The 23,471-nt window shown below is 41.1% G+C and overlaps 1 protein-coding gene across 3 annotated transcripts in view; it reads left to right on the top strand.

The window, feature by feature from the left end:
* furina (furin (paired basic amino acid cleaving enzyme) a) overlaps window positions 1-19,510 on the top strand; it is a 96,164-nt gene extending 76,654 nt beyond the window's left edge. For all 3 annotated transcript variants that reach the window (XM_058628787.1, XM_058628786.1, XM_058628788.1), the window contains exons 9-16: window positions 1,606-1,818; window positions 3,786-3,886; window positions 4,897-5,000; window positions 6,174-6,291; window positions 11,320-11,499; window positions 11,615-11,739; window positions 13,706-13,828; window positions 15,756-19,510. In XM_058628787.1, coding sequence (XP_058484770.1) covers window positions 1,606-1,818; window positions 3,786-3,886; window positions 4,897-5,000; window positions 6,174-6,291; window positions 11,320-11,499; window positions 11,615-11,739; window positions 13,706-13,828; window positions 15,756-16,363 — 1,572 coding nt within the window. In that variant the 3' untranslated portion in view covers window positions 16,364-19,510. The remainder of the gene's footprint in view (window positions 1-1,605; window positions 1,819-3,785; window positions 3,887-4,896; window positions 5,001-6,173; window positions 6,292-11,319; window positions 11,500-11,614; window positions 11,740-13,705; window positions 13,829-15,755) is intronic.
* The last annotated feature ends 3,961 nt before the right edge of the window (window positions 19,511-23,471 follow it).

Here is a 23,471-nt window from a genome sequence, read left to right as displayed (position 1 = left end):
AGATAGATACTTAGCTAGCTAACAAGATAGATACTTCGCTAGTTGAAAGATAGATAGATAGATAGATAGATACTTCGATAGATAGATAGATACTTCAATAGATAGATAGATAGATACTTCAATAGATAGATACATACTTCAATAGATAGATAGATACTTCGCAAGCTAACTAGATAGAAAGTCAACAAGGTATGCTTGTGGATACATATGTTGTTTGGTAGATATGTACAGAGATTCATTGGTAAGTGAATGCATAGATAGTCAGATACTTCGGTTGGTAGATATGTAGGTAGGTAAATATGTGGCTAGGTAGGTAGATAATACATGTATGGAGATAATTGGTAAATATGTAAGTGGATACATGAGTAGTTTCATAGTTACGTAGATAGATGGTACATATGTAGGTTGGTAGATACATTGGTAGATTCTTTTGTAAGTAGATACGTAGCTAGCTAGATGCATAGAGGGATTTTTCAGATCAGCAGATGTACAGTATATTATTTATTTGTTTTGCAAATTATTTCTGTAGCATTTCTACTTGCTGTGTTCCATGTACATGCTGTACATGCTTGACACATTACAAGTGTAGGATTTTATGGATTTAATTAGTTGAAAACGAATGAATCAGCGCCTCACGTGTCAATCTGAAAGTCATCCAGAGCGGAGACGCACTGTTGTGCAGTGAATGTTTGGTTTGCAGCAGTCGTCTAAATCCCCGGGACTGTGTCAGATAATGTAAAACAAACAAGTGAATAGATTAATAATAAACCTACAGCTCGCTCCCAACAGTTCTCACATCTGTTCTCCTTATATAAATACATCCATCAAGCTCGTTACAGACCAGTAGGATTCGAGTTGTGTTCCATAAAGCTGATTGGAACTGCTGACACTGACTCCTCAGATAATTGCCACAGTGACAGTGCTGTCAGATGGTGGTGTGGGTGGTGCGTAGCAGGGTTTGATCAATGCAGATAGAAAGAGAGAGAAAGAGAGAGAGAGGACCACTCAATACAATAAAGTGGCTCTTAGATGGAAATTATTGCACTTCAAAGGATGAGAGAGAGAGGTTGGATGATTAATTACAATGTGCTGTTGTTATGTTGTCTTCTTGTCTTGCAGTGTTGTCATGTGATATTTAGCCGTTTGTCATTTACGGAGTGACCACCCTGCCCTCTGTGATGTACACTGGGTTTAAATTGGATGCTGTTGAAATGAATTTCCTCTCTTCTAATTGGGATCCCCATGAGGATTGAATGAGATTTTGTTCTTTTCTAGACCAGAGATTTCAAACATTTTATGAGGCCCACCACATAATATCAACTTACAAAGAGTTATTTCTGTGTTTTTGTTATATGTAGTTTAATTGTGCATCATAAATGTGATTTTATTCTGGTCCAAATCAAAACAAAAACACTTGATGGACCATTGTCATATAATTTAAGCTCTACCACTACTGAACCCCTATTATTGAAAAATGTTGGACTTTTTTGGCCCTCAGGTCAGTTGAGTTTGAGGCCCCTGTTGTAGGTAGTGATGAATGAATGAATGAAAGGCTCTGTGATAGTCTCCCTTTGTGTTGGTCTGATTGGGCCGTACGTTCCCCAGGGTCGTGGTGGTTTGGGATCTATCTTCGTGTGGGCCTCTGGAAATGGAGGCAGGGAGAAGGACAGCTGTAACTGTGACGGCTACACAAACAGCATCTACACCTTGTCCATTAGCAGCTCCACCCAGAACGGCAACGTTCCCTGGTACAGTGAGGCCTGCTCCTCCACGCTGGCCACCACCTACAGTTCTGGGAACATCAATGAGAAACAGATTGTGAGTTATGGATCGTTTTGCTTGTTTCTTTCACACAAATACTGGGCCATCACACTCTGATTATCTCTTAAGTGTTTTTTACCACGAAAAAAGTTAAAACACCAAATATGTTGGTAAGAAATAACGGAGGCACTTCAGCAATCCGGTGAGAAATGACTGATAATGATTGACATCTCCTCGTCCTGCCTCCTCGATGACCTATGAACTCGAGCAGCCAGTCCCTGGAACATGAAAAAATACAAAAATATCGTGTAGTCTGATCCCGACATGAGCGATATCCCTAACCTTATCCATAGCCAGAACTTCCGTGTCATTCCTTATCCGCTTGTCGGCCCTGGTGCCCATTTTGAGTCTGGTTGCCGGGCAAGTACGTAACTTAATCTGGATAATCTCAATGCTGATTGGTCTCTGTGTCAAAGTGAATTCTTTGCCAAAGCAAATGTCGCGTTTGTGGCAAAATTCACATCTACTCACGTCTGTACATTGACTTTGTATGTGAACTCGCTGCATGAAATATGGTTCTGCCTTATTAGGACCGGGTTTTGGTCTATTGGTCCTGACAATTTCAGTGTTTTGTTTGCCAGAAAATATCCTAAAGAGGTAACAAATACTAGTACACATATACACACACACAAGTTTGTCTCACTGTTTATTCTGGGGACAATAACATAATTCATTATGTATTTGCCAATCGTACATTACTATTCAATTCCTAACCTTAAATCTAACCTGTCATAACAATCATAAAAACCAATTCCAAACCCAGAATTATGGTCTCTCCACATGTGTTTGGACACACACACACACACACACACAAACACACACACACACACGCAAACACACACTCTGTCTTTTCTGTCTTCATAATGGTTACTATTAAACAGGCCGAACAAATATATGGACAGCTCATGACATCTGTCTGACATGTAGCTGGTCCTTTAATGCTTTACTGCCGCACTCGCTTAATTGTGCTGTCACTTATAAACGGGGGGGGGGGGGGGGGGGGCATGTGATTAGACGGAATAAAAGAGAGTGGTTTGCACCTCGAGGTCATGCCGAAGCAAAATATGTTAACGTCTGTTTATTATTTTTTTTTTTCCTCTTTATATTAGACTCAAATTATCCCTCTCTTTCAGTTTAAAATACGGGGGGATAAGAGAAGCTCCTGAATGCGTAATTCTGCTGCTGGAGTAATTTCTGCAGCCAGTACATCTATTATTCTGTTTAGTCTGGTAGAAGATCATTTACTGGAGGTTCTGCGCTGGTCAGCACATTGAGCTGACTCTTGATTTCGGTGCTTTTTTTCCTATTAGTCATATTCAGTCGCATAGATTAACCCCCCCAAAGGTTTTTATAAAGCAGGTGGCTGCGAGCTTTGTCCTTTATCTTTCCTTCGATGCGGCGTGCTAATTTAAAACACCCTGGTTCTACTCTTCCACACTTTATATTCATGCATGTGCGGATAATCCACCTGGGATCTGCCCAGTTCAACCCCTCTGCTGTGGGTCGTCAAGGAGATCTGAGATGGAGCAGTTGGATCTAAAGAGTCTTGCATGAAGACCCCTCACTGGTGGTTGTTGAAAGAGAGTCAGAGCAGGATTTTCACAGTTTTTCCTGCTCTGATATTTCCAGTTGGTCACAGGGGTCATGCTGCTCTTAAATTTCCTGCTTTTTCAACCATTAAGCGAGAATCTGCCCCAAGCAAATTCACATCTAGAAAAATAAAACGCTACTCGACTAAACGAGAAATTTTTGTTGGACCAAAGTTATTAAAGTTAATTAACGGAGGAGTAGCTACGTGCCGTACAAGTGAAATCAAGCACCAAGTTAATTTATTTCAACCTTTAGAGTAATGAAAAAAATAATTTAAGGTGAATGTGTCAGGGAAATTTATCTCCTTGTCATTTTTTTTTTCTTCCCTTTCGCTGTCCTGTTTTATTAAGTTCTGTCATGTTTATCTTTCTCAGGTGACGACAGACCTGAAATCAAAATGCACAGACTCCCACACAGGAACCTCTGCCTCTGCGCCGCTGGCTGCCGGGATCATCGCTCTCGCCCTTGAGGCAAAGTAAGTGCTTATCACAGATTTACCTCTGTTCTATTATTCTCTTTAACTGCACAGCCTCATTCTATCATCCCCCTTTTTATGTGCAAGTATTTCGGTTTTGTTTTATCCAAATCAGTCACTACAGTTGAAAATAAAGGACAACATTTTTATTTTTATTTTTATTTTTGAGATAATTGAGGAAACAGGAAATGAGGACTTTTTTGATTGATGCTGTAACATTAACAATAACAGTGACTGCAGGTGAACACATGAGCACAGATGCATGGGTAAGTGTGTTCACAGCCCCTTGCATAATCGATTAATCTGTCGATTATTTTCCCGTCTTCTGGATGTGTTTTTTGCACATCTGAGTTTTCAATCCTCACATTTAATAAGCTACAGTTAACGAGATTTGGGAGGATGTGTGAAGTCTCTGTTCTTCAAAAAGTGTTAAAGTGTTAAATGGATTACATTACTACTACATATACTTCTTCCCTGCAATTTCTATGTTAATTGCCTTATAAAAAAAAACAAGTTCCCAAGACTCCAGATTCATCTGATCGCCTCTGTGGTTTCGTAGCTGCTTATAAACACAAATCCACTGTAGTAGTTAGAGAAATTCAGAGGTGTGCGACATGGTGCCACATTAACTTTTCTTGCCAGTGGAGAACAGAGTCATTTTCTTTGGCAAGCCCACCACACACTGGACAGTGGACCTGCTTTGCCTTCACTAAGAGCAGTGAAGCAAAACCTCACATGAACCCACCACCACCACAGTTCCCCTCCAACCATCATGGCTGCCGGCAGAATAAACACAACATTTTCATGTTTTCTCATCACAGCGCATTTTGCCAGAGGACAGACTGACTTCAAACACATGTTGACTTAAGAGTCGGTGCAATTCAGAGAGGAATGTAAATCCTGATTTATTGTTTACTGTTTTAATTTAATTTAATCAGGCTATAGGATGTGGTGTTGGAGAGGTCTGTTTTATCTGAGGGCCTCAACTTTGTGTGTGTCAACTCTTCCAGTAAAAACCTGACCTGGAGGGATATGCAACATCTGGTTGTGCGAACTTCTCACCCTGCCCACCTGCTCACCAACGACTGGAGAACCAACGGGGTTGGACGCAAAGGTACAGAACCTCCTTTTCATGATCTCATCTGCCCTCTGCAGCTGCTGTGGATCATAGCGTCATTCATCTTCCAAATCAGGTTGTCAGCAGGTTGCGGTTTTTATTATATGACACCTTTAAACCACAAGGAAGTGGAATTATTATTATTATTCCACTTCCTTATTAGACATTTCCTCCTCAAGCATCAGATAAAACAGCAATTAAAATGGGCAAATAAATGTGCAAATAAATAAATTGATAAATAAAGTTGTATTGGACAGAAGACTGGAACTGTTAGCTAGCTAGATACTTCGTTAGCTAACAAGATAGATAGATAGATAGATAGATAGATAGATAGATAGATACTTTGTTAGCTAACAAGATAGATAGATAGATAGATAGATAGATACTTTGCTAGCTAACAAGATAGATAGATAGATACTTTGTTAGCTAACAAGATAGATACTTTGCTAGTTAGATAGATAGATAGATAGATAGATAGATAGATAGATAGATAGATACTTTGTTAGCTAACACGATAGATAGATAGATACTTTGTTAGCTAACAAGATAGATAGATAGATACTTTGCTAGCTAACAAGATAAATAGATACTTTGCTAGCTAACAAGATAGATAGATAGATACTTTGTTAGCTAACAAGATAGATAGATACTTCGCAAGCTAACTAGATAGATAGATAGATAGATAGATAGATAGATAGATAGATAGATAGATCCCCATTGGGATAATGGCTAATGACTAAAACAGTAGGCTGAATAGGCTGCTGTGTTCTTGACTTCTGGTGCCCTCTCCGACAATTGTTTTTATGTTTATTTATCAGTAAAATATTATGTTAATTTCACTACAGAAGAAACTTATTGACCTCTGCAGTTGGGCGCAAAGGAAAATCTGTGCATATTGGTCAGATATCGGGCAAAATAGTCCGACAAAAAATGTCCACAAAAAAGTTTCGGAAGTTAATTCTAGCAGTCACCACCCGCCCCTGAAGTGCAGCTGTATACACACAAACACGCCCTCAGTGGGGTCTGATAGTTCTGCTTGACCGAGCCTGTTTTCAGATAAAGGACAGGCAGCAAAACAAATAGTTGTACATGGTTTCTGATGACGTCACTGTCAGCAGCTCAGCCATCACTCACGTCTCCGACTCTTCTGTACTCTGTCGCCCCCTGCAGTCAGCCATTCATATGGATACGGTCTCCTTGACGCTGGTGCGATCGTGTCCCTGGCGCAGACGTGGAAGAACGTGGGGCCGCAGAGGAAATGTGTGATCTCCATGGTCACTGAGCCGAGGTTCGTTCACAACACTTAACACACACACTGACACATCTGGAGGAATTCATCTCGAGGCCCTTGTTACAATTGTCTGTGCATATTACAGCTGTTTTTTTCAAATCCAATTAATGAATAATTAGTTTGGATGGATTTACACGCAGCCCACGTCGCTTCATCTCAACTCAGTTGCAGATTGATGTCATTGTGTTCATGCAGGAGGTGAATCCAACTCGAGCTGCAAATGCTGATTATTTTCATGAACAATGAATCTGTCGAGTATTTTCTCAAATAATTAGAGTAGTTTGTTTGGTCTGTAAAATGTCAGAAAATGATTTGTTGCCACAAAATGACTCATGATTTGATTTCTTTGTTGCAAAGAAACCAGAAAATATTCACATTTAAGAAGCTGAAAAATCAGGGGGATTGTTTTTAATTATAAAACAAAACACTCACACTAATTTATCTATTATCAATAGTATTTGATGCTTGCTTTGCTAATCAATAGAGCTGCAACTAACGATTATTTTCATAATCGATTTATGTGTCAATTCATTTCTCGATTAATCGAGTAATCGTTTGGTGCATAAGTTGTCAGGAAACATTAAAATAATGTTGATCAGGGTTTGTCAAACCTGGAAATGATGATGATGTTCTCAAATGAAGATGATTTAATGATTTCTTTGTTATCTGGAGCAAAGAAACGAAGAAAATATTCACATTTAAGAAGCTAAAACAATCTGAAATCATGTTTTAATAAAAAAAAAAGCTTCAAACCGATAAACAGACCATAATCAAACCATTTTCCAAAACGGAAATGTTTGTCCTGAGTGTGCAGGATATGTTTTTTAACAGTCAGGATGAACAGGAGGAAAAGGCTGTTTTTAAAGTCTATTGTGTTCCCGATGATGTCATCAGTGTTTGTCGGGGGGGGGGGGCGGGGCGAAGGATGACTAATGAAATGCTGGCGTGTTGCCTCACAGGAATCAGCAGTTTGACTCGTATTCAGGACTTAAAAAAAGAACTATTTTATTTAAGAGAGCACCTCGCTGACAGGAAACAGGAAATGTATAGCAGCACATACTAGAACAAACCTAAGACATCAACTTATGGTGAGAAATAATGCAAATAAGGTATAATTTCCAATCACCAAAGCCACTGCGGTCGGATAATTACCCTAAAAATAGCAGCTAGATTAACTCGCCATTCTAATAGCAGACTAAATATGCAGTGAATACACAATTTGTCTACATCGATAACGACGCACAGTGTTTGATATTAAGTGTGTGTCTGTGATTTAATAGAATGACAAACAGCCTGAATCATTGGACACAGCGTGTGATAAGAGAGATTGAAATTAAATGGCTTGGTAATTGGCACGCAAGTGTAGAAAAAAACGCTCATGGAACAGCGTAGTGTCATTTCTATGCAGCGGTGACTCATTACATCTCCATAATTTGTGACTGTGGCTGCCGCGTCGTCCTCACACACAGGAGGGAACATTTAAAAGGGGAAGTGATCATTTGTCAATTTAAATTCATTATTTCCTCTCAGCCGTTTTATTTCCTCGTCCTCCGCCTCCTGGTGTCACTGCGTCTCAGTTGGAAGTTTCCTGTTTTGTTTTGATTTGTTTTTTTTCTGCGTGTATGAAGCAGATGGTCTGCAAAAACAGCAGTCGCGTAAAGACGAGTTATTGTGGTTATGTGTGTGTGTGTGTGTGTGTTTGCACTCCGGTACTTGTACTTGGAGTGATGTGGAATAAAAGAGCAGGGTGAGGTTGATTGTCATCGACTGATTGAATCATGACAAGCGCCGTTTTAGGGGGAAATTGATATGAGACATGACATGAACGGGCTACAGGTGCTGACGGCGTCAACAACCTTATTATCATAACCACACTGAGGTTATTTATCAAGGGTTACAGTAACAGACAGACATGGAAAGTGATTATAATCTTTATTTAAACCATTTAAGTCTCCTTAAGATTAAAAATCTTTGTTTATAGAAGGCCAGGATTTAACAGTGTTACAACCGACACAATACTTCATCAGTATTTGTCCAATACTGGACAAAAATAAGACAGAACGTAAAAATGTAGGTAAAAATCAGTCATGTTGTGGGCTGTTTATTTCTTATTTGTGGGAGAAGAATCTTTGTTACGCAGCCGGAGAATTATTTATTTGAAATAGCGCTCGGAAATGGCACAAATGTGTTGTTGACTGACATCTGTATCGGTCGATACACAAGTTTGTGATACAAAAAAGTGGTGTCCCTAGTTAGAAACAGACTTACAGTAAACAAATCATCGACACATAATGTCCCGATTACGATCTCAAGTGTCAGATTACATCTAATCTGGGCGTTTTTTAACGGAATGGAGATTAACAATCACATTAATCATGTTAATCCCCCAAATTGTCCTCCAGCTGCAGAGTTCTCCTTGTGCACTGGCTTTTCTGTCTCCCTCTTTCCTGCTCCTCTTCATGTTCTTTCTTTTTTTAATTTCAGTCTGGGAATATTGTGAGTGATAATCCTTTAAAATTCAAATAATGATGAGGGACTGATGAGTGACATCCCTAATTTAAGATATAATCATTTACCGTACATCCAATATTCATCTAAAAAAAAAAGAAGAATAAAACAAGGTAAAAAAATATCCACCAGTGCGTCTTTTCCATTGGAAATAAAAAGACTCACATCTGGCTTGCATATTTTTTGTGAATGGATACAAATCTGCGTTCACTCTCAGGTCTGCTGTGACGCAGGTCATCAGCTCGCTCTCTGTAAACCCGACACCTGGTCAACATGGGTGAATCTCTTCTTCCACGACTTGATTTTGGCAGTCTAGATGCTGACTCTGCACCTTTTCCTCTGCAATGCTATGATCGGGGCAGTGTTTAAACATTTAGGTGCAGCCAGAGTGAGGGGAGTGAAGTGAAAGATGAAGAAATGTGAAAGATTATTTGTGGTTTTAACTTCTAAAATAGCAAAACTCTGTAATAAACACCAAACATGAGTGAATTTCACCTTGTGCCAACTGGTAAGAGATCAATCTAGGGGCAAAACAAACTATGGCATAAACAAATTCATCAGAGCTGCAATTGTATCTCCTTTGTTTTTCAGACATTTTTCTTTATTGCCGTCTCGTTTTATGTTCACTCCTCCCCGTGTGTCTGTCAGTGTTCTCATGATGAATGAATTTGTCAATATGGATGCTCTATTTTTTTTTTCTTTATTATTGCTTTAAAACAAATCTCTCTTCACAAACAATAAAAGTTACCCCAAGGTAAGGTCAAACATGGGTCAAAATATCAATTTGGTGATGTATTGTTGTCCTTCCTTGTGCAATATGATAACACCAGGGAGAGATAACACCACCAAATATCGATGTAAATTAAAGCTCCTGTATGGTGAGATTACCCCGTGATTCCCACTCCCACAATATTTAACAATTGTTGTATTCAGGGCTGAAACAATTACTCCAATAATCGATTATTAATCGTTTACTGATTATGAATCGTCAACTGTTTTGTTAATCGATAAACATTTCTTGGCTCCATATAACGAAGAAATCATGTGAGAACATGATTTCCACGAGAACATCATCATTTCCATGTTTGACAAACACGGGTCAATATTTTTCTACATTTTCTGACATTTAATGGACCATTGTGAAAATACTCGACAGATGAAGCGATTATGAATATAAAAGTTAGAGCTGCAGCTCTAGTTGCATAGCCATGAAACAAAATTTTTTATTGAATGTATATGTTTTAACTCTACTTTGTAGCCCGTCCCTCTCTGTCTTCTGTGGTCAGCGACACACATTTCGCTTCTCTCAGGCTTTAAGTCACAGACGCCTGTGCAGCAGTTTTCAGCTGGCAATGATTTAAAAAGTCAGCAGCCATTTGTATAAATTTCCATTTATACAAATCCACAATCCCATGTGTTTCGACTCTGCCCAGAGCCACCACCACATGCACACTGCAGTAGCCCAACATGCACGCACATGTTTATAGTGATGCGTTGCAGCTGATTTGCATCACAATAGCATGAGGCTAATTGGCGTAGTGCTGCAAATTAACTGGGGTTTTTTTTGTTGTTTTTTTTTTACATTGTTCCCATGTGAGTTTTTTTTTTTTTTTTTTTACTATTTCAGCTTCTCCAGCTCGGGCTGTCACAAGTCAAGTTCAAATGAATGTCACGCGACGTGTTACCTGCACACACACACAAACATCACGACATTATGTTACGAGGCCACCTACTGTTTCATGCCCTCTGTCTCCTCACCAAAGTAAATTATAAAGACTGACTTTGACCAAGATCCCGAAAACAATCACTTCCGGCACATTCGGTCCTTGAATCGGAGGGAATTGGTCCTGGAAAGTCCTTCAAAAAGCCCACATTTTTACACCTTGTGCTTAGTGAAGCATTCATGTAAAGTTTGCCGGTTTTGGGTTTTATCCTGGGGACCCACTGCCCTGCAGGTTTTAGATGTTTCCCAGCTCAAACACACCTGATTCAAATGAATGGATTGTTAGACCATTAGAACTAGGTGTGATGGAGCAGGAAAACATCCCAAATATACAGTGGCAGGGGGTCCCCAGGACCAGGATTAGGGGACTGCTGCTGAATTGTGTCACCTCATGCTTAATCCAGGAGGAATTATGTCTCGGAAGAACATGTACGCAGTCCTCACACCACGTAATTTTTTTATAATTTGGGCACCTCAGATTCCCCTGAACCTCATACCTTAATTTACGTCACTCAGGAATGTTGTGGCATGTGTGTAATCTCCTAAGCGGATTTGGGTTAGCGGAGGGTGGGGATGCGACAAGACGAGGGTGCTTTACTTCCACAGAGGACGCTGATTCTACAGTAATCCCGTTCAAGGCTCCTCATCGATCACAGGCTCGCAAAACTCTGTTATCTGGAGGATGCTTAAACCAGAGCTCAGAACAAGCCCGTAACGATTTCAGCCGCCCGTGACCGACGCTCACCTCTGTCCTCATGTGTCTCTGTTGTGTGTCATTTTCTCGACTTTGACAGGAACATCGGCAGCCACTTATCAATCAACATGAGCGTGGACGCTTGCACCGGCACAGACGCTCACGTGACCTCATTAGAGCACGTGCAGGCTCGACTCACCCTGACATACAACCGCAGGGGATACCTGGCCATCCACCTCATTAGTCCTGCCGGCACCCGCTCCACACTGCTTCACCCCAGGTGCAAACACCACACAAACACACAGACTTGCAGAACTCTGCTGCTGCTGTTGGTAAACACCGTCCATTAACTCTGCCGCTGGTTGTTTTTCTTCTTTTTTTTTTTTTTCCTGCAGACCTCATGACTATTCATCAGAAGGTTTTAACGACTGGGCTTTCATGACCACCCACTCCTGGGATGAGAACCCCACGGGGGTGTGGAGGCTGGAGATTGAGAACGTGGCTGGAGCCAACGACTATGGTGAAAATAATTTTTACACTCTGTCTGGATTTCTCTGCATGTTTTTTGTGCTCATTTGCAGAATGTGGTTATTTATAGGCTTCATTTCAATTGTTTTCCTCTTTTATTTTAATTGTTTTCTCTGATGACTTTTCTGAGTCATTGTTCTGCCGGTGCAGTGTTGTATGTAAAGACAAAATGGACGTTGTCTTCCAGGTTTTTAACAGCGCCAGAAAGGGGGACAGAAGTAGCAATTAGCCACCAGGGGGTGATTGGATTAGATTATATTTGACTTTATTGATCCCACACTGGGGACATTCAGTTATATTATAGGAGCAGGGGGATCATAGACGAGTAGGATATAAAATAAGCAGTATAAAATGTACAAATGTACAATAATAGAGTGTAGAATAGCAATGCTATAATACAAAGGGTTTGAATACTCGTCTGTGTCACTAAATCACTAGTTTCAGCTCTTCAAGTCAAGATGAAAGATTATATAGTGCACGTATGAGTGTACATCCGCATGATGGACAGTTGACATTTAACAAAATCTCAAGGCTTTAAAACAGGAGTTAATTCTGCAGCCAGGACGTCCTTTTCTTACATATAGCGTGTGGTTAAAGGTGTGTAAAAGAAAATGTCCAAAGACAGTGAGGAAACCTCTTGAAAATTAAATTAAATAAGATCTTTAACAAATTAAAGCTGCAGTATGCAGGATCACGAGACAAATACTCCATTGGTGGTTGATAAATACTAACATTTTGGGAGGGAGACTCTGTCCTAAGCCCCTCCCACCAGATTATCACAGACAGATGATCTGAGGCAAACTCTCCCATCGCTGAAAGGCTCCGCCCACATTGACATGTGTTTTATTGCCTTTATTTAGCAATAATCTTTCAATTTTTTTCCCTTTTCTTATGTTGATTTTTTAGTGTAGGCAGCTGCCAGTAGGGGGCGTCCTCTCTGTCTCCCGTCTCTGTAAACAGACTTTAGAGGTGGAGCAGAAGTCCAGCTATTATGGTATTTTTGCAAAATGAAAAGGGAAAAAAACGTTGCCTACCTGAGCATTAAAGTAGTGAATCTTCACACAAAGAAGCTTATTTTTTAAAATGGTGACAATTTTCAGTCAATTAATTAATTTACAACAACTTGAAATAAAGGAAGACATACCATTTTTTTTTGTCGACTAAAAGTGCGTCATTAAACGTTTTAGTCTTTTCTTAATAAGAAAAAAACAGAAAGGACGATGATTTCAGTCAAATAGTTTTTCACACGTCTCAAATATTGATCCAATGTCATAATTACCTGGGGGGGAAAAAATAATACGCTTGTTAAAAGTGTCTAGTTTGCTGATTTAATGCCTATAAAAGTATAAAAAAACAGGGTGGCATCAACAGCACGTACCAGATTTTATCTTTATTTCTTCTTGTTTTTTCTTCTTTATCTTAATCAGTGTTTCAGGACATTGGTGGCGTCTCGCCATCGCCTCGTTTTAGTCATGAAAGTAAAGGTAGTTTGACGGAATGAACACTGGTGATTCTGTTAATGATGATCACGGATGGATGAACTGGGAGATGGGAGATTTCTGGATTATTTGTCTGTTATAGTGAGTCTTCCAACAACAACAAAAACCCTCCTGACAACAGATGCTAATAAATACTTCACTCTTCCCTCTTTAAATAAGGTGATTTACGAAAGTGCAAGCTCTTACAGTGCTCTTCATTGCATTTCCTGAGAGATGAGCACTTTAAGACACCAGGAAAAAAAATCCCCGACATCTCCAAATTGCACGTAATCTCAGAGTCATTTTCCATCACTTACTGCAGCAAATCTTAAGAGTCGACAATGAGCCGAGGATCCATTTGCCAAATTCATCCCAGGAAGTCTCGCCGTCTCTGACAGACCTACTTATTTTTTCTCCCCAGCGGTTAATTTCAGTGTGTCTCATCCTCCTCCTCTTCTTCTCCTTCGTCTCTTCACACAGGAACTCTGACCCAGTTCACTCTGGTGCTGTACGGCACCGGCTCGGCGTCTCAGAGCACGACTGAAAAGCCGCAGACTGTCACCAGCAGCTGTAAGACCCTGGACCTGAGGCAGATGTGCATCGGTAAGAACGGCTAAAGTCACTTGTCTCCAGTTTGCTCCTCGCAGGAAGCGGCTGTCACCGCGGCTGAGGAACGCTGGCGTAATTGCAGTGTCATGTCGAGATGTGATGAAGTGAAGTAGCGAGCGCGGGCCGAGGTGAGAACGGGATGACACATTATCCCGTATGTGCTCGGCCGTGCATCCGTCAGCGTGAAGTCTCCCGGCGCCGACTGTGGGCTGAGCTATTTTTAACGTCTAATGGTGCGCTCCAGTCCTAAGCCAGAAATCGCAAATTTACCAGTTCCCAGTCCCGAAGTTTGAACAGGGACACGCCCCCTCAGGGTTGGAACACGGAAAGTTGGAGCAACCTCACAAACTTTTGACGTAGGATTCCAAGGCGGTTCCACATTAAATCAGTTGTATAAACCTTATTATTATTATTATTATTATTATTATTAATAATAATAATAACTGACATTGCCAACAAAGGCCCGAGATACTAATTGTGACCTGCAGGCGGCGTCATACCAAGCTCCAGTTTCTGACTTTGGATGTACACGGTGTGTTGTGGAGCTGAACGACAGTAAACAACGCGACTTATTTTTGCAACCAGTGGCGTCGCCCCCTTGTGTTCGTTCCGTGTATGACGCCACTTCCAGATCATCATGTACAGTCTGTTGCAGAAGTAGTTCCAGATAAAGAAAAGCAAAAAGTGGTTAAATTCAATATATTTTAAATGTAAATATGAGCAACACTTGAAAGTTAAATCTAATTAAGTTTAATGAAATCATATTTTACCAATTTTAACATTTTGAAAACAAATAAAAAGGTTATTTTCTCGTATCGGATGAAAAACCACCTTCTCCTTATGTGAAGTTATTTTTATTTCTTTCTTTTCTCCTCGTCTTTCCCTGAAGTTTATGACCGTTTGTTATGATTGTGCATCAGCTTTACTTTGTTAAAGCCTCAGTAGACTTTTAATTATTGCTTTTTTACTCGGCTAAATGTCAGGATTCTTATGTTTGAAGCTGTGCGTCAGTCAGTTCGGCAAATATTTCACAATAAAAGAAAAGAGACAGAGCTTTTCTCTCTTTTTTGTTTTTTTCTCTTTGAAACTGGAACAGTATGAGTCGTGTTTGACAGATGAAGATAATGTGCTGTGAAATACACGCGGCGGGTGGTAAAGATAGACGAGAGCGTTTAATGTCGGTTAAGCCAAAAAAAAAAGCTTTAAATAGAATTTACTCCTTTTTAAAATCTAAATTGAAAGCACTGGTATGTAACTTGCGTGAGCTCAGCTTTAGTCTTGAACTGATGAGTCTTCGTCCACAGTGTTCCTGGCGACTCAGCAGATTTACACAGAACATGCAGGAGCGGAGGTTCAGGTGCAGACGTTCTCTCCTCTTCCTCATTTCAAATCAGTGACTCATCAAAAAATGATTTTTTTTTAAAAAAGAAAGAAAAAGAAAAGCTGTATAGATACCAGACACACACACACACACACACACACACACACACACACAGGTGAAGTCTGACCCCTACAGGCTGTCAGGAGTATGTGCATCCTGACAGACATCACGTGTAGAGTCATTCAAGGGTGAATTCTCCTGCAGCACACAGTGGTTTCTGACTGTGAGCTCACAGCTATGGTTGTTTAGGTTTAAAAACAAGTTCATAAGTGAGTCACTTAGATTTCCCTCCTTCTGTACATGCCTGTATTGACTCCTGTCTTAACGTGTGCAGCACTCACAGTGAGAGTCGTGTGTAGCTGATGGATGTAACCTCTGATTTGTTCCCATATATCTTCATTGCAATATTCAGCAGCTTTATATCGTGTCTGGTTTGATTTCTCCGCTTTCTCTGCAGGAAACCCGCTCCTTCGTCCCGTGTTTTGGTCCCGAGAACGAGATGAAACGATGTTAACTTCAGTTTCTCTCTCTGTGTCACAGAGTGCGACACGGGCTACTTCCTCTTCCAGGAGAGCTGTGTGGACGAATGTCCGGCGGGTTTCTCCGTGGGCTCCAAACCCCTCAACTACACCGTGGGCAACTCCATATCGCCGTCTTCCGTCCCGGCCTGCCTTCCCTGCCCGGAGCCCTGCCTGACCTGCAGTGAGCTCAGCCCTCACTCCTGCCTGTCCTGTCCTCCTCACAGTTTCCTGGACTCCGTCTCCAGCACGTGCGTGCACCTCAACCAGTACCTGCGCGAGTCCCCGGGCACCTTCATGACCAGCCAGGGCAACACGGTGGTGCCGGCGCAGCCGGGCTCGCAGCTGCCGCTCACCGTGGCCGTGCTCAGCTGCGTTGCCATCATCGCCACCTTCGCCGGCGTCTTCCTGCTGCTGCAGCTGCGCTCAGGCGCCGTCATCAAGCTGCCGTCGCTGGAGGCGGGCGGCGGCCTGGGCGGCACCTTCAGCCTCGGCGGCAGCAGGGTGGTGTCGTACCGCGGCATCCCGACAGTGTGGGGGGAAGACGGCATAAACACAGACTCGGAAAACGAAGAGTTTGACGTCCACAATGAGAGGACTGCCTTCATCAAAACACAAAGTGCTCTTTAATGCCTCCCCCACATCCCTTCCTTTCTCTGCGGCTTTTAAAAACCTGTCAGTCCCGCTCTCCTGATAATTCCGGGCTGTAACTGGGGTAACTGTCTCTTCCCAGTCTTTTTCCGGTTTTACCACTCATCCCTTCTTCTTCTTCTTCTCCCACTGGGTCTTTCGTCTTCGTCACTCTGCTGTGGGAGGCCTGACGGGAAGCTGCTGTGCTGGGATGGCCCAAGCTTTGCTTTGTTCACACTTGGCCGCATTTCTATTAAAACTCTCTCCCCCTCTCTCTCTCTCCCTCTCTCTCCCTCTCCCTCTCTCTCTCTCTCTCTCTCTCTCTCTCTCTCTTCCTCCCTGTTGCCCTCGGTCACCACCAGTTGTCTGTGCAGAGTCCATTTTCCCCCTCCAGCTCCTTTGTGCTCTTTTGTTACAGTAAACAAATGATTATTGTTTGCTTTCTTTTCTATTTCCCTCGTTCCATCAGTCTCTGTGCAGTAGCCAGACGAGATTGCTGAATGTGAAGAAGCAGAGAAGCACGTGTGTGTGTGTGTGTGTGTGTGTGTGTGTGCGTCTGTGCGCGTGTGTGTGAGAGAATGAGAGCATTATGTAAATCTGAACAGTGTCGTGTCCTTTACAGACGAGACGAGGAAGCCATCGCTTTTACGACTCGGACAAAAATCAGTGACACAAGGAGTGTTTCCATTTCAATTTCCATTTGCGCGTCATAAAAAAAACAACAACAGCCAATTAGAAAAAAGTCTTGAAATTTCACATTAAAGTTTTGACATTTTGTTGATGAAAAATCGACAGTTTTAGTCGCAGGGAAAACATGCGTAAACAGCACCGGGAAAATAACGAAAACTTCCATTTAGTGCAAGTAGCAAATATTACTGCGATATTCTGAGACTTTTACACCACCTACTGGTGATCTTGGCAAACAGCAGTCAATGGAAACATGAATAAAAAAGTGCTTGTTTTCTTTGACAGAATCTTTGAAAATTCGGTCAAAATCTGCGTCACTTTTGAATCGGATTCTCTCCACTTTAATGTCGCGGTTCCCAAGTGCATTTAAAAAGTGTTTTATTATCTGTTTAATTTGCTGTGGATGTGGCGCACGCGTACGTTTTCTGCAGCGTCACAACAAAAACAACAACAAGCAACATTTTCGTCGTCCTAAATCACCGCTGGAAAGAGTTTAAATCAAACGTAGAATTATAATCACACACACAGTCTGTCAGTGATATTTAAAACCCACAAAAGTCCATTTAATCTCAAGTGTGCGGCGTCTTCACAACACGCTCACAGCTTTACCTTCCTGTTAAACATGCAACAGGAAAGTGAAGTTGGTGTCACTTTAACAACTCTCTCTTCACAGGATGCAGGAGTTTGTCAATCCACTGCTGACTGTGATGATACAATCAGTGGTTTTGTGTTCAACTCTGTGTTGGACAGATTTTGATCAGAAATCTCTGTTTTTGTCAATGGACTTTGGTGTGAAGAGTCATTTAGATAATTGATAAAAAAAAAAGAACCCATTAACCTGTTTTTTACCTCAGAGAAACCTTTAGTCTCCTGCTGCCTTTTCTTCCTCTGTGTGTGAAAGACTTTGTTTATTTCAACCCAAGTAACACAAACTTTCAGACGAGAGCAGCAGCAGCAGCAGCAGCACGAGCTCCGCTGTCCCCTGAGCTAAAATAATTGCTGTTTTTTTTGTCAATGGACTCGGGTAAAAAGTGAGTTTACGAAGCCTCGCGATCATCGCTCTCCTGTCGGGGGCCAAAATAAAAGTGGGTCTCACTTTAAGCTGACATGGATTTTATGAGGTGAAACACTTTATTTCCCCTGTTGTCCAACAGTGGCAGCCGCATTCTCCCCGCGTGTGCCCGGCTGTTTCTGACAGAACGACTGTTCAGTAGAAGAATCGAATTCAAAAACTCTCCAACTCCGAGTTCCGTCCGATTGAGAGCGCCGACGACACGTGAACTCATCATCACGACTCATATCATAAAGTCTGCTTGTGTGTGTGTGTGTGTGTGTGTGAAGTGAAGTGAAGAAGCTCTTTTTTTCCTCCCTCGTCCCAGTTTCTCCTCCTTTTTTTTAAATCCAAATCTTGTCCTCATCTCTGAGCTCTAATCTGAACCTCACACCGTCTCCGGCGACACTCGCCTAACTCATCACATACTGAAGCAAACGACTTATGCTGAAAACAGGTTTATAATCCGACCCTGAAAGGACGCGGTCGCTCCGTTTCACCTCGTGGTTGAATCCACCGCGGCCATTTTGAGTCTCTCTCTTCCCTTCTTCCATGTTGAAATGATGAAATATGGTTATTTACTCTCACTCCATCCCTTTTCTCTACAGCAATGAGAGCTTGCTGAGAGAGAGAGAGAGGTTGTCATGGCGATGACATGCATACAACACTGCAGCTGCTCATCCATTCATCTACCTCTCATAATAACCGTGTCACTGGGCGAGGTCTTCGCGTGCCGTCAGAGGAGCTGGTTCACGCCGTGCGTTTGGAATCCGTGTTTTAATAGAGAGGAAAAACGTAAACGAGCAGATTTTTGCAATTCAGAAACTGTAAAAAGCTGCTGTGCTGATTCCACTTCCTCCCGACGCGTCTTATTGGCCTTCGCCAGCTTTAAAAAAAAAACAACCTTTTTCATGAAATATGAAGGAATCGTCCAGTTTTTTGTTTTTTTTTTAAGTCGAAGGGTTTTGTTTTTTCTCCTCTCACCTCATTCTGTCTCACATTTCCACCTGAGGGCTAAGACCTGATTTCTCTCCTTCCTTCCTTTCCTTTCCTTTCCTTTACTTTTTTATTTCTCTGTCACTGACAATCACTTTTTTTCCTCTCGTTTTGTGGGTTGAGCTGCACAAAAGCACACGAAACAAAATCAATTTTAATTTAACCACGTGTTAGGAAGCCTTCCCAGAAGGAGGTTATTTTACTAGTAAAAATAGGTTGAAAGTGTTTCCAGAGAGGAAGAAAGAACACATATATATATATATATATATACGGGAGTCGCACGTCTGTGTCTGTTTCTCCTCTCGTTTAAAAAACAACAAAAACAGATTTGTCTCTGAAGGCCTTCTGCAGGTGCAGCACATTTTGGTTTTATCTCTGCAGTTTCAAACATTAAATTGGATTAGAAAGCGACCGGAAAAAATGTTTCTACGCATGTACGTTAGAGCCGGCGGCCATTAATCCCCCCCCCCCCCCCAACCACACACACACTGGTTTATGAAAGACGGCTAATTTAAAAATGTAATAACAATAATAATAATAATAATAATGACACCGTCGGACTGGAGCCACCACCACTGCTGGGGATTATCACCGTGCTGATTGGAAGTGTGCAAACACCAGATAATGAGCTAATGTGGCAGGAAATTGGGCCCATAAACAATCGTGTGAAACTCTGGAGGCTCAGAATTAAACTCTTTTACCAATTTGCTGCAGTTGGTGAAAGATAAACAATGACTTGTAAATTCTGTGTCTCCTCAAACAAACGATAACTTCTTTGTCTTAAACTGCAAACGTCCACACGTGTGCTTTATCTGCTGCTGGTGGAAAAGTCCTCACGTCATCGGCGTATAAACACATCCCAAAATCCTCATGAAATTAACAATCTGTGGAAGAAATCTTCAGCTGCAGCTTCACAAACTCCCAAACCTTTACATTTAAACACGTCTCACTTCAAGCAAATAAATCACAAATGCAGAGAGAGAAAAACATGGAATTAAACAGCAACTGCTTCATTTTCACTCGAGTGTGAATTCTTACAAAAAGTTATAAAAAAAAAAATCAAACAAATCTTTTCATAATTGATAAAAATAAGGATCACTTAATAAATAAGATCTATGTCAGCTTATATTATTTTCCTGTCACTGCAGCCTTTTCTAACAGGGAAAATGAAGTGGAGTCCACTCCACACCAGAGTTCATTCAAAAAAACGTCGTTTTTACCTCAGAGAACGCGGAGGTTTTTTTTAATCTCCTGCTGCCGTTCTTCTCTTTCTTCTTAGATTCACTCGAGTCACTTTGTGACTTCTGTGCGTGAAAGACTTTGTTTATTTCAGCCCAAGTAACACAAACTTTCAGACGAGAGCAGCAGCAGAAGCACGAGCTCCGCTGTCCTGTGAGCTAGAAAACGCCGCTTTTGTCAATGGACGCTGGTGTTGGGACCTTTTTTGTTTCAATACAAAAAAGTTACAAAAAAAACCCCAAAAATCTCCACTGATGATAAAGAAAAGTCTCGCTCGTAGGCGCGACCAAGGCTTTTTTCTTTCTTTCCTCTTTTGTTGTCTTGGTGCCACTGGTTCATGAGCTTCAGCGGCTCTGACCGGAGCATTTATCTTTGGCCTAAAACCAAAGACAGTCGTGTCTGTGTCTGTGCGGCGCTTCACGTTCTCCCATCACGTGTGTTGTTTTTGTTCTGTTGACATCATTCCTGAGCTCGTATGTTCAGCAGCTGTGGACAGACGGAGGGACGGAGGGACAGAGGGAGGACGCAGAATGTATCCCATCTCCATTTTACTTAAGGGCTGTGTGTGTGTGTGCGTGCGTGTGTGTGCACATGCTTGTTTAAGTAGAAACAAAAAACGCTTTTATGGCGCGGTGGTGCAGTGGAGCGGCTGTGTGTCTGCACACAGTTCCTTACAGATGTGTGACCTATGAATAATGTACAAAATGACTCTCCTACATGGGACATAACTCTAAAAATAAGGCCTATTTTTGTACTACATGAATGGTGCAGTGTAATTTTCTTGTAATTTAAAGATTTTTTTTTTTTGCTTTGTTTTTTTTCCTTCTTTTTATTTAATTGATGTCAATTATAGATTCTACTAAAAATAAAGATCTATGCAAATTTGAACATGGTTGTTTATTCACTTGGACGTAGTTTGAGCTCGTTAATTGGAGAGGAGTGTTTAAAATTTGTAGTTGAGCTGAGGCTCATGAAAATCGTCACAAAAATCGCAGAGAGTTACTTTGTTACAGTACTGTTACAGTACTGTAACAAAGTATTTGTACTAACGCTGTTAGGACCAGAGGACAGACGTCCTCCGGTGGACACGGACTCACACACACCTGGCTTTAGGTGCAACCAAAACAGGTGAACATGTTCTGTATACATCAAAGAAGTCGAATGAGAATTAGTTGTGTTGTTAACCTTTTCTCTTGAAGCCAAACCTTCACAACAGACCTGTTTTTTCTGTTTATTTCTTTTACTGCGCCACGTTTTCTTCCACATGCACATAACGTTATTGTTGCAGTGCCGTGTAAACAGCTTGAGGAGTGCCGCATTGTCCCCCCCACTCACACACACACACACACACACTCTCTTGTCCCTCCTCCTCCTCTTCCTCTCTCCCCGCCCGCCCCGCATAATGAGAGTGTTTGATGATATATGGCTGTTGTAATTAAGCCAATGAGTTTACAGCAGAGAGGTTGCACCCAACGCCAACCGAGTCATAAATACAAGTAATGAAGTGAGACCGAGGCTCACGCCGAGGCAAAGAGGAAACCAACAACTTTTTCTTATTTCACGCAAACGAACACAATCAGCAGTTTTTACACTCTGTGAACAGTCGGCTGGAGGAAAAGAGAAAGGAAAAGAAGAGAAGAAAAAAGAAGCAGGAGCAGCTCTCTGGCTGTTAATAAATAGCACTAATTCTTCCCTTAATGTACAGCACCGTCCACCTGTCTGCATCACGTGTTTGGATCTGTACATTTATAATATAATACTAACACATTCACACAAATTTTCCCCCAAATATGTAAAATTTTAAGCAGAATTTAATTTTGACCATTCAAATCGAAATGGTCAATCTGGGAGCACGAGTGAACGTGATCCAAATGAAAATCAGAGCGGATTCTCTTGAGTTATCTCTTGATAGATAATACATTTAAAAGTCCAAAGGGTTTCTGTGGTCAGAGCACATTTCACCCCTGACCGCTGAAATCTAATCAGTTCATCCTCAAGTCCAAGTGAACGTTTTCTAACAAATTTGAAATAATTCCCTCAAGACTTTAAGATATCACCCAAAAACACATTCACCAGACATAAAATGTGATGTTCAAGGTCTTATTGACCCATGAACCATCAAACTCTAACAACGAGTTAATCTTTGAATCCAAGTGAATGTTTGTACTAAATTTGAAGGGATTCCCTCAAGACTTCACACGGCCAAACAAATTGATAAATAAAAGAAAGGATTCCCTCAAAAGGTTTTTTGAAATATCACCTCCAAATAGTTCATCTTTGAATCCAAGTGAACGTTTTCTAACAAATTTGAAATAATTCCCTCAAGACTTTCTTGACATATCACAAAGCAGAAAAACAACAACCTGATATCTAAGCTTTTAATGACCATGGACCATCAAACTCCACTCACTGCATCCTTGAATCCAAGTGAACGTTTGTACCAAATTAGAAAGGATTCCCTCCAAATGTTTGGAAATATCACCTTCACCAGGCTTAAAATGTGATATCCAAGGTCATAATGACCCTGAACCATCAAACTCCAAATAGTTCATCTTTGAATCCAAGTGAACATGTTCTAATGAATTTGAAGACTCTCTTGAAATATCACCTTCACAAAGCAAAAAAAAATCTATGGTCAGAGTGACTTTAATCCAACTCCACTCACTGCATCCTTGAATCCAAGTGAACGTTTGTACCAAATTAGAAAGGATTCCCTCAAAAAAAATTGAAAATATCACCTACAACAGGCTTAAAATATGAAATCCAAGGTCATAAAGACCCTGAACCATATAACTCCAAATAGTTCATCTTTGAATCCAAGTGAACATTTTTACCAAATTTGAAAGGATGTCCTCGAGACATGATTATTCAAAACAAAAAAGTTTTAATACGTAAATTTGCCTGCTTCTTGTCGCTGTTTGCCCGTGCTCTGCTGCTGTATACACCCAAACACTCCCTCAGTCAGGTTTTGGTAGGTCAGATGCAGCAAACAAATAATGTAATAAAAAAAAAACAGAACAAACTGAGGCAGAAGAAGAAGAAGAAGAAAACTAAATGAGCAGGAACCAACGAACTGCAGCTTTAAATAAATCAATACAGTTTTTTTAAAACCTACATTTCCATTCCTTGCTTTTT

Source organism: Solea solea, chromosome 5 (genome assembly GCF_958295425.1).
Source record: "Solea solea chromosome 5, fSolSol10.1, whole genome shotgun sequence".
NCBI classification, from domain to species: Eukaryota; Metazoa; Chordata; class Actinopteri; order Pleuronectiformes; family Soleidae; genus Solea; species Solea solea.
Note: the sequence above shows the minus strand (reverse complement) of the source record. Positions and strands in the feature narration are given on the sequence as shown.